This window comes from Echeneis naucrates, chromosome 13 (genome assembly GCF_900963305.1).
Source record: "Echeneis naucrates chromosome 13, fEcheNa1.1, whole genome shotgun sequence".
Lineage (NCBI taxonomy): Eukaryota > Metazoa > Chordata > Actinopteri > Carangiformes > Echeneidae > Echeneis > Echeneis naucrates.
In genome coordinates, this window is record NC_042523.1 from 1,416,837 (window position 1) to 1,429,003 (window position 12,167).

At 43.2% G+C, this 12,167-nt stretch overlaps 1 protein-coding gene across 4 annotated transcripts; it reads right to left on the reverse strand.

The window, feature by feature from the left end:
* Window positions 1-749: 749 nt before the first annotated feature.
* rnpepl1 (arginyl aminopeptidase like 1) lies at window positions 750-12,103 on the reverse strand. Of its 4 annotated transcripts, none has more exons than XR_003841394.1 (12): window positions 10,209-12,103; window positions 9,553-9,693; window positions 9,120-9,271; window positions 8,326-8,442; window positions 8,015-8,250; window positions 7,537-7,650; window positions 7,337-7,449; window positions 4,117-4,225; window positions 3,770-3,997; window positions 3,035-3,177; window positions 2,482-2,847; window positions 750-1,912 (listed from the first exon to the last, which is right to left on the reverse strand). XR_003841394.1 is itself a non-coding variant. In XM_029517144.1 (12 exons), exons 1-11 carry the CDS (start codon window positions 10,695-10,697, stop codon window positions 2,539-2,541), a joined length of 2,151 nt encoding a protein of 716 aa, XP_029373004.1. In that variant the 5' UTR covers window positions 10,698-12,103; the 3' UTR covers window positions 750-1,912; window position 2,538. The 4 variants fall into 4 exon arrangements, 3 of the variants coding, with proteins under 3 accessions (XP_029373004.1, XP_029373005.1, XP_029373003.1); XM_029517144.1 differs by having other exon boundaries at window positions 2,538-2,847; XM_029517145.1 differs by having other exon boundaries at window positions 750-2,847; window positions 7,537-7,623.
* Between the last annotated feature and the right edge of the window lie 64 nt (window positions 12,104-12,167).

Sequence of the window (12,167 nt, forward strand, 5' to 3'; positions counted from 1 at the left end):
TAAATGGGGAGGGTTGCTTCAAGAAGAGCACTCGGAGAAAAAACAGTGGCCAGGTCATTCATGCAAGTCACAGAGCTGACTTACTCATTATTTCAGTACAACTAGTGGGGCGAATCCGTTGACCATGACCGGAAAACAAAGGGATTCACTCGGTCCGAATCTTTCCTCTCCCGGTCTCTATCACCCACATCAATGGGCTAATCTGGGGATGGGAACTGAGAGAGAACGGGTGGGTCAGTATGGTCTAATATACCTGCCGAGTTGTTCTCCTGAACCTAACCTAGCAGTTTTGTGATTCGGGCTTCAGACTTGCCCTGGTCGCTAGATATAAAATACGTTCCCATCTTGTGATCCTGGTCTGTTTAATTATTCATATTTTTCATTGGATACGTTTTGATTCACATTGATTTTCTGTGACGTCATTATAAGACTCTTGATAATGCTTTGTCATCATCGGGACGTATTTGAGCTTCATTTAACAGCAGCGTCAACCTGCGCAGGGAGAACGCAGAAATATTCACTTCAGTCATCGCAGCTGCATTTTCACACATTATTTTGAAAGCACATTTACAACATTGCCGTGTTTTCCGGAAACTGTTGAAATCGTCATGAGCACGTTCGCCGTTGTTTCCGATAGATTACAATAAATGATAAAATTAGATTTAAGTAAGATTTTGATAACCGTTTCAACTGATCATGAATACCCAGAGTCACATAGTTTCAGGAAAATAAGGAATAAAACACATTCGGTCATTTCAAATGTTTATTTTGAATCACACTGATTACAAACCTGTGTATGGAGGCATTCAAAGTCAGCTGGGAACAGCGAAACATTTCATATCTGAGCGGAGGAGCTGCAGATATTCACCACCCTAAGTGTTTTTATATTGTTGATGTACAACTATCTGAAATTTATTGGCTTCAGAGTGATCAGACAATTGATCAGGATGTTACAAATGCACTCAGTCTGAACTGAAGGTTTGAAACTTAAAAAGCTAAACGTGATTTTTGCCTTGCTCTTCACGCATTCAATTACCCATCTGTTCTCAGAAACAACTCATAGGGCTATATTAAGTCTGTTTTTACTGCTGGTGATTTCAGGTACAAACAGTCACACTCGTCATTAAAGGGACCAAGAGCAAGCAGGATCAAATGAGCAGAACTTGTGCCTGAAGTCTCATCTCCTAGTTGCAGTGAAGGCAGCATTAAGGCCACTCGGGTGTAGACGACTGGTTTTATTTTACATACCCTGTCCATTGCAACTCGCTGATAAAAATCCAATTCAACATTGAGACTGACAGATCAGAGTCTGAGCCAGGAGCTCAGGGTTCTGGTCTGAAACAGGATCAATAAGATGAGGTATCTGGAGGGTCTGGTGCTGGTCTCAGCTACATGTTTGGTTATTTAGCACTCAGCATGTTTAGCAGCAGTAGTTGAAAGAACAGACAAAGAGTGAACAGAGCAGTGAATGAGGCAGGAGGACTCTGGTCAAGAGGAACTGGACTGGATCTAAAGAAGATCTACAATCCAGATGTACATACTCATGCCACTGGACTCTGAGGGACTTTTCATCTGAGCTCCAGAGACAGCACTTTATTTGAAAGCTGGGAACTTTCTACATCACTTCCTTTGATGGATTCAGATGTTTCCAGAATGGCAGGCACAGTTTGGTTCATGTTATGAAGCAGAAGGGCCAAGTCCTGTTTGGTGTTGTCACTAGACACTATAGTGGGTTGTAGTCGACTCTGCCGTTAACTTATGCTTACACAATTATTAGATCAATAGACCAACACTGTCCATTTCTCTCAAAGCACCAAATAAAGAGGCAGGGCTACACCAACACCTGGTCCAAAGGTCTGATCACTAACTGGGTCAGAGTAACAGCCACAACTTCCTGTCAGAGTCTCAACAGCTGCAGGAAAGAGAGAGAGAGGCAGAGCAGAGAATTGGTTAATTATATTACAAAACTTAAAAGATGAGGCTTGCTTCAGCAGTGAGGTAATTTCACCTGAGCCTCACTTAAGTCCTGAGCTGGACTTAAGAACCAATCACATCAAACCGATTCTACTGAGAGAAACACAAAACTAAACTTGTTTCTCTTTTCAAGTTTCCAGTTAAATTGCGCCAGGAGTAAATATCTTCACCACACTCTAAGTTAGGGCCACTAAGGTCCCTCCCAGGGCCCCGGCTGCATTTTGACCAATACATCAGCTCAGAGGTTGAGGCCACTGATGAACTCAGAGGTCGCCCCAGGATTCAGGGTCAGTCGGCAGACACTCAAGAGTTATCACATGCTACAGCAGCATCCGCTGAATTGAGACCTCTGAACTCTGACCCCTGCTTCCAACCCCCAACCAGACTTTGAAAAGTTATGGAGTGAACTTCAGTGTGTAAACTTTCAGTGTCTGTAGTTCTCAATTAGCTCCTGCTGTTGCCACAATAACTCCTAACATCATACATTGGAAAATGGGTTTTCATTACCAAGTCACCGATTGACCAATGGCTTATCCCTCCATCGCATGCCAGTGGAGGTGTACCTCATGCCGACACGTTGACATCCCTTAGGGCGATGGTGGTGGTTGCTTTGGCAGACGGCTGTTGTGGCTGTGTGGTGAGGGAGGGGGAGGGCGAAGGGGAGGGGGAAGGAGAGGAGGAGGACATGAGCGACAGAGCTGGAGCATTCTGATTGGATTGCGTGGAGCTGCTCTGGAACAGGATCTGCTGTATTGTCCGTCTCAGGTTTGGATGCATGCGTCGCTGAGTCTGGTAGAAAATCTCCACTGCAACATACTTCATCACCCCAGCAACCAGGTCCTCATACAGCGGCACTGTGTACATCCTGGACGTCTGTGGTCAGGGAAGAGTTCATGTTCAACAGAAGCATGATCAAAGCACTATGGAACTGCTGTCAATGAAGTCTTCACTTTATCTTTAGAGAAAAAAAATAAGATAACCACAGAGACTGTCTCAGTTGTAAAAATACTCTACTACTACATCAGTATCGGTATGTCAGTGCATGTTGTCGTGCTCTCACATGTTTGTGGAGGAAGGCCTGGACTCGGGGAAGGTCTGGGTAGAAAGTGTTCCTCACCACCATCTGCAACCAGCGGATCTGAACTTCAGCGTTCAGACCATCAAACAGAGTTGAATAACAACTGGACAGATTTGCCATGACGCCTGCAGAGAAGTCAAGAAGTCAGACAAGTCAGAGACAAAGTCAGAGAGCCGAAAGAGACAGATTTAAAGATGAATATACAAAAGAGACATTACAGAGCATTTTGGGAGAAAAGCAGTGTTGGTTGGTAAGGTGTTACTTCCTGCTAAATGTGTTTCACGTCCTGTCATAACAGAACAAAAAAACAAATGCATTTCCTTCATTTTTTATCTTCTTGTGAGTCAGTCCAAGTTAACAGCATGGTAGACTCGGTCCTGCATGAACTCATATGTGGCCATATCCTCAGTACACTGAAAATCAGTTTACAGTAACAGAGCAGTCAATCAGCATCTCTTCAACAGGTCTAGATCAATAATCTCACTGGCTACCATGTGGGTCAGCAGCAGGAGGACCAGGTCGGAAAGAATCACTATCCTCAGTTTAATCAGCATTTCTTTATACCTTGTCTTTTCATCCTAAATCCATTTAAGTTAGATAGCAATACTAGGCCACTTAGCAGCAGTTATATTTTAGTATGTCTGCAATACTGACAGACTGATTATTAGCAGTAGTACAAGATGTACTTAGTTCTACCAATAGTATTAGCAACATCACCATGTGGCAGCGGGGAGTGGTCCAGCATCCGGTCCAGGAACAGGACGATTTGAAAGGTACTCCAGACTGAGAGGTCAAAACTGGTCACAGTCTGCAGGTCTGGGCACTCAATGTTCCTCCAGAGATCACACAGATCCTGGACTGGCTGGATCAGAGGATCTCCGCCTGACAGATCTGGCTCATACAGAGGAGGCCCACAGCCGCTGAGCCAGCGCTCAAACTCTAGACCTGAGGAGCAGGACCAGGGAAGTGAAGAGGGTGGGGGTGTCATAATGTATCTTTTTCAAACATGCACACAGTTTCTGCTGGAAAGCAATGAAGCATTTCATTTTAACGGGCACACTTACCTTCTCTCTGAGCCACAGCAGCACCCTGCAGCTCAGGGAAATAACCGAGGAAGTAGTCGATGAGGTCCTGAGCCACCACACTCTTAAACTTGAACTTTGAAATGTAATCCTGAGAACACACCGGAGGGAAAGCTGTTTACATCAACACTGACCTCTTACGGCTCCAACTACAAGCAGCAGCAGAAGGAAACAGCGACTGTCACCTGGACCTGACTATTAACTGGCGACTTTATCAATAATGTTTCCACAGTAATTTATTACATGTCAGAAGGTATCAGAGAAAGGAAAACACATATTCATGTGAAACCATGTCTGTCTCTAAGGCCGAGGACACATTGCTCGATGAGTCAAAACTGGTGGATGTACATTGGATCATATTAAAATAAACCTCCTGCAAGCCTCATCTTCTTCCACTGTTCCAGCAATGAAGGGAGAGCTTCCCTGAGCTTGCATGCATTTCATGAAGGTGCTTCAGTTCATGCCCATCGTCCAAAGACATGCATTCATTCATCTTCAACAGCTTATCCATTTCTGGGTTGCGGGGGCTGCCGGAGCCAATCCCAGCTCACACAGGGCGAGGGCGGGGTAAACCCCAGACAGGTTGCCAGTCCATCACAGGGACAACACACAGAGACAGAGAAACAACCACTCACACAACCCAAACAAGATTGATGTCTTTGGACAGTGGGAGGAAATCCACGCAGGCAGAAAATGCAAACACCGTATAGAAAGGTTCCAGGCCCGCGAATGAACTCACAACCTTCATATTGTGGGGCAACAGCACTAACCACTATGCTGGAGTGCTGCCCCAAAGACATGCATGTTTATGTTAATTATTGACTCTAAAATTGCCCGTAGTTCTGAGTGTGAGTGGTTGATCAGGAGGCAGAGCTGCAGTTTAACACCCTTCTCTGGGCTTCAGTCAGAGCAGGTGTTTGACTACAATAAACAACAAGAATAAAAACAATGTCTGCCCACATAAATTTAATGAATCTATTAAAATAAATGAGATCTAAAATCAAGAACGTAACTGAAATTAAATCTACCACCCATTTGGATCCAAAGATTTAAAAAAATTAAATGTGGTATATTGAATATGAGATCACATTCATCCAAATCCTTGTTAGTTAATGATCTGTTGAATGATCATCTTATTTCTTTATTTTGTATCACTGAAAACCTTGCTGCAGCAGGATGACTATGTCAGTCTAAACAAATCTAAACCATGCACTCATCTTCTACTGCTTATCCGGTTTTGGGTTGAGGGGAAAGCAAATGAAGCCAATCCCAGCTCTCATTGGGCAAGGGCGGGGTGCACAAAGACAGAAAGAGACAACCACTCACACTTGCACTCAGCAATTTAGAGCCACCAATTAACCTAAACATGTATTTCTTTGGACAGTGGGAGGAAACCAGAGTACCTGAAGGAAACCCACACAAAGTCTTCCCCAGGCATGTGAATCAAATCTGATATAATTTCACTTTTGGGCAACAGCGCTAACCACAATGCTGCCGTGTTGCCCCACTCATGTTAACTTTCATACTCCTCGAACTATAGGTTGAGGAGGAGGGGTGGCTGCAATATTTTATTCCAGCATTTTAATCCATCCAACTAAAATCTGGTTATAGTCCTCTGAAAGCCCTGTCCTCATTCTCTCCCACTCAAACTGGAAAATGGAGCATGAGTGGTTCCTTATCAGACTTCAGGAGAGCTTGACGAGCTGATCATTTGAATCAGATGTGTTGGGGCAGGGTAGCATCTTAAACAAGCAGGGCAGTAGCCCTCCAGGACTGGAGTTGGTGACCCCTGCTCTAGGGGTCTGTTTATACTAATTAAAATGTACATTCTGGATCTGATCAACGTGAGTTTGATCTGCAACTTCATCTACAACTGAAATGTGAAATTGGGATCGAAGGAGCTGCGCTTAGCTAGTTTAAACAATATTATTTAACAGATATCACTTTGTTCATGTCAACAATGGCTCTTCCTTGTGCACTTTAGTTTATCATGCAAGTCACTTGCACCAATCCCTTTCACCAGCCTTCAATTGGTCAATATCACCTGGAAGCCTGGCATCAATTTTCATTCATTATCCAGATGATGCTCAGTTATACTTACCAATAAAGCCAAGTAAAACTAATCAGCTAGTCAGATTTCAGGTATGTCTTTACAGACATAAAGGCCTGGATTACCTGCAACTTTCTACTTCTGAACTCAGACAAGTTTCGGTACAAATCGGTATACCACCCAGCCCTAATTCATTATTATCATCAGGAAGTCCCAACAGTTCTCTGAAAGGCCTTCAAATGATTCAGAATGCTGCTGCACGAATATTAAGAGGAACTACAAAAAGAGATCACATTTCTCCTGTGTTAGCTTCTCTTCATTGACTGCAACTAAAATTCAGAATAGAATTCAAAATCCTTCTCCTAACATACAAAGCTCTTAATGAACAAGCTCCATCATATCTCAGCGAGATCATAGTTCCTTATTTTCCCAGCAGGTCACTTTGTCCACTGGATGGAGGTTTACTTGTGGTTCCTAAAGTCTCAAAGAGGAAATTGGGAGGCAGATCTTTCAGCTATCAGACTCCTCTTCTATGAAACCGACTCCCAGGGTTAGTCCGGGGGTGGACTCTGACGCAAGATCAACATCCTATTGTCTACTGGGAATTTTTTCTTATTTTAACCATAAAAAGAGCCAGAAAATGTCCAATGATAAAGTGCCCATTTTTAAGTAACACTTGGAACCTTTGATATCTTGCAGTTCACAGAATACTAAAACAGTGTATTAACAGTCAAAAAAATTAAGTGGATTCGCCAACTTCCGGCAACAGCTCGGATGGAATTACCATAATGACCCTATATTGGCTGTTAAGCGCAACTTCTCAGGTTTCAGAACCTGCTGGAATTTCTCCAATAGAACAAAAATTTGCAAACTAACGGTATTTAATTTTAATTTTCAATTTGAATTGTGACTGTGCAAATGTGCCACCAGTGGCAAGCTCAGTTCAAAGGGGTTAAGGAAGTTTTTCCTTGCGATTGTTGCCAAGTGCTTGCTTTTTGAGGAATATGTTGGGTCCCTTTAACAACTCCATAAATAGTTTGATCTAGACCTGTTCTATGCGTAAAGTGGTTTGATGTAACCTTATTATGATTTGAAACTATAAAAATACATTTGATTTGATTTAATGTGGTTGGTGTGCATGTGCATACTGACCCTGAGGAAGTGGTCGAAGCGGTGGATGTCTCCACACAGCTTAGACAGGTAAGACACAAAACAGAAACCTTTTTCATAAGTGAACAGATTCATCAGAGAGCTGGGATTCACACCTGGAGACAAAAAAAGACAATGCTGTCACTGAGCTGTGTCAGTGACGCTGAGTGTGTGCATGTCTTTCTGTGTGTGTGTTTCGTTACCTGGCTCAAACTTAACCTGCAGTTTGCTCACAGGGTTATTGTCTCCAAGAAGACGCAGCTGTCTGTGGAGGGCATCCAATCGCACGACTGTTTCCAGACAGGTAAATGCCTCACCTCAGGATGAGGAGGAAATAGTTACTCAGTTTCATTCTGTAGCTACGCTACATACATAATAGGGACAAAAAGTATGCGAACCTCTTAATTTTTACTGTGGCATTTAGTTAGTAGGGCTTGAATTAGCATTTAATATTTTGATATTGTAATCAATTTTGGTTTAATTAAATACTGACAACTGATTAATCATAAGCATATTTAAAAATATATATTCATTTAAGGGGTTATGTCCAGTGTTATGTAACTACTTGACCTAAAATTACAATTACTTTCGAAATGTATGAAGTTAAATCACGTGGAAATGATAGACATCCATTCATTCATGAATGAAATCCCCAATTGTATTTTTCAGCAGTCACTCTACCATACGCCTCTGTAGTGATCCTCCTCTGGGCATAAGTCGCCAGCCCTTCGCTCAGCCACATCTCCTCCCAGGTGGCGTTGGTGACAGTGTTTCCAAACCAGCCATGAGCAATCTCATGGATGACATCAATCAAAAGGAATTCACTGCTCTCCAGGATGGAGGCAATGATGAAAGTTAGACAGGGGTTCTCCATTGCAACGATGGGGAATGAGGGAGGGAGGAACACAATGTCACACCTGTGGAAAGGTGGAGGTCATGTTACTTGTACTTTCAGTCTTTACACTGTAAAACCTTTGCAACTGTGCACACACCTGCCCCACAGGTAAGGCCCAAACAGGTCCTCAGCCACACCCAGCCAGTGCTCCACACTGCCTCCAAGCTTCTTCACGGCACAGGACAGCAGACATGGCTCCGCCCACACGCGACTCCTAATGATGCGAAAGAGTAAAACAGGCACAGGCTGAATGCCATGAACACACGTCAATATCTCAAACACTGGATGAGCAGTCAGAGTTAAACTGCAGCAAAAATATTGACCAAAAATATTTAAAATTTTAAAACGTTCAGTTTCGGGCTAGGATTTAGTGACTGGTGTTTTGACACACCAAGGCCTAGTGACAGTGAAAGTTAAAGAAACGACTCCAAACTGATCACTCGCTAACCACAAGCCTATCTAAGGCCAGTCGTTCAAATCTGATTTTCTGAAATGAACTGACAGAGTTGATTAGTTTAAATTAAGCCGTCTGTGTTTACTTAAACTGTCAGCTGTTGTTCAACTGGTTGATGTGTGTCTGAGATAAAATCTGATGAATAGATCTGCAACATATAAGTTTGATGTTATTGAATTAGATTATACATTTAATTCTGTCTTCTTTTGTGTCAAAAGCTGATCAGTTCTTATTACGTGTTAAGAACAAAGGAGGAAGTGGAAGAAGAAGAGAAAGGAAAAAGTAGTAGGTAGAGGAAAAGAAGACAGAGGAGAAAGACGAAGAAGAGAATAAAAATAAGATGATGATGAAGAAAAAGAAGCAGAAGAAGACCTTGAGGTAGTTCCAGCTAACATGAAAGGAGCTCCCAGACTCAGTGTTAGCATGGACTGACTGACCTCGGGCCAACGTCCACATGCTGCAGCTCTCCGGCCACCAACGCCACCAGGTAGGATGGGACAGGGAACTCCATGGAGAACTGGAAGACCCGATCCTGCTTAGAGTATGCACTCCGAGATGCGCTCATGAGCACTGTTACTCCATCTGGGACCTGTAGAGGAAGAGGATGATGAAGAGTTACACTGTTACAACTGAGGTCTCAACTAAATTTATGAAATAGAGGGTCAGTGTGATATTTGAATAATACTGATATATAAAAGTGATATATATTCAACATTTACTTATGTCAGTCACTGAACATCACCGAGTCTTTTTATGTTGACATTTTAGCCTGGATGTTGTAAACTAACTACATCTTTAGATAACAGAATGACTGCATTTTAACTTGGATTAAGTTACTCCTGAATAATTCACAAAGGGATTAGGACTCACCCTGACAGTAGCGGTGTAGGTGCTCTTGACAGCCGGTGTGTCAAAGCAGGGGAAGAAGGAGCGGTTACACACAGAGTGACCCTGAGTGAAGACCAGAGGCCGAGACTGACCACAGGTCAGCTCAGAGTCCAGCCACCAGATCTAATAAAGAGTGGCATCATAATCATCATTATCATCATTGCATTACTGTAAGCATCATCATTATTATTATTATTATCATCATCCAACGAAAATTTACATGTACACAAGATGTTACTGCAGATGATTCTAAGACCTGTATCCATCAGTCAACCTGAACAACTAAAAGCTGAAAAGCAGAACAGGTTCAGAAATTGACCTGAAGCTCAACTGTTGTTCATTACATTGTTTCAAATCACACTTATTTTAGGCTGTTAAATGATACAGAGGATTCTGGGTAATTTTCCAAATTAAGTGTGGTTAAGTTTTCCTCAAGTCTGCAGAAAGTCCTACTGAGACTCTTTGTGGACCTGATGGACTGTAGTCCTGAATTTCAGCACCAGCAAACTCCAGAGTTTATGACAATCTTTATATTTCACATATTATTATTTTTTTTTTAATCACAGGCTGAAAGATATAGAGACCAATCAGCTGATGGTACACGAATCAAAAACAAATGTGTGCTGTGATCTCCTTACCGCCGGTCCATCTGTGGTGGTGTAGCGGATCGTGATCTCAATTAGTCGGCCTGGTTTCACAGCTGCTGCTGGCAGGCTGATGTTGAGTGATGATCCATAATCTGTGAATGGGTCAATCCGGTAGGTGAGGGAAACAGGCTCCTCCTGTCCACTCCTTGGGACCTTACAGTCTATAGAGTGAATTAAGAGAGATGGGTGGGAATCCAGAACCAGGATGTGATTTCCCATCTGAATTGGGATCAGATCCAGAACCAACCAGCCACTCATCTCCTTCACAGCAAAGTTCAGCCGGAGGTCCAAGTGAAAGTGTTGGAGCTGGAAGCAGCTGAAGTTAGATGCTGATGCCACATCCACCAGGGGGCACTGTGGAGACCCAGGACCTGGAACTGCTGAGGGTCTTGTGGAGTCCCCAACACACCAAGGCCTAGTGACTGGCAGTGACTTCCGGCAGCAGCAGAGTGGGGTGGGAGTCTGTTGGAGCTCTGCCATTCTGAGCCAATCACCGGACTAAATCCTCTCAACCCTGGACTAACTGCATCCAAGACCAAAACAAGAAGAGGACTCTTCAAACATAAAAACCAACACTGACTGTCTACGTGAGGACAGAGAGGACCATTTCTGACTACACTGACACGCCTGACTAAACTCTCTTTGAAATCAAACCAGACTAGAAAACATTAATGATTGAAAAATAAGTTACATATGTAATCTAGAACTAAACCTAAACCTACTTCTCAACCAAAAATTTGTTGAAAACTGGTGAAAGACCTCACTCTTGGTCCAGTGAAGCCAGTATACAATACAATTATAAACAAATTCAACACATTTCACTAGCCCCGTTTTAGCTTGGGACTTGTATACACACAACCAAACCAATACCTCTATTCAAAACCTTATTAAATAAAAGTCTGATATGACCTCAGAGTAGAGAGAGAGAGAGAGAGAGAGAGTAATAAAGATACCTGTGATCCAATTGATCTCAGACTCTGTACTAAGCAGACTTGTGAGTCAGTTTGGCATTCGTCCAGTTCACCAATTTTCCCTCACTTAAGGTCCATTTGCAAACAGCAAAGTCTACCCGACATTTAAAGCTGGTTTCAAACCCAGGCGTGTCTCAATTTGCACCAAATTAAAAATTCCGCCGAACAGAAATCCAACTGAACTCGAAGTCCTAACAGGAAACAAACACTGACTCAGTTTTACATTTGAGATTTTAAAAACGGCAAACAGTTAAAATCCAGTTTTAGCCCATTTAAACTCAGTTAAACCCACAAACCTGACTTGGTCTGTCTCTTAATAAACCAGACCAAACTGATTTCGAAACCTGTTAAATTGAAGTTTAGCTGTGAGGTCTGACTCAAAACGAGGACCAACATAAACCCCCAACCGACCCATTTAATTTCCGGGTCCTGTCTGCTCGACCAGCAAACCACATCGAACCCAGGTTAGCCGCGGCTAGCTGCTGTGTTAATTAGCACCTTTAGCTTTCAACACAAAGTGGATTCAAACGATAGGCACTTTACCAGCGGAAGATCATGTCGGAGTCCGTGGTCAAACTGTGACGACGTTAACTCATTTAACTAACCTGGATAGCACCGCCAGCTAATTAGCAGAGAGTCTACTTAGCATTAGCTCTTAGAGAGCTCATCATTAGTGGGAGTAAAGGACATGCAATTTAAGTAAAATCCATCAGGACCCCGGAGCACAAGAACCAGGCAGACACCGGCTCCTCCTCGTGAACAGCCCGGCTTCCTGCTATGGTCACTGAATCAAGCTCTTCCCAGGAGATTTAACGTCAGCTGGGGACGAGTGTCGGTGCGGACGACAGGCAGAAAACCAACAGACTCCTCAGACAAAGACACTGAAGACACCGGAGGAGACCGCTCTGACCAAACAGGAAGTAACAACAGCAGGAAAAAGTTTCTGCTTAGGGTGGACGGGGGGGGGGGGGGGGGGGGG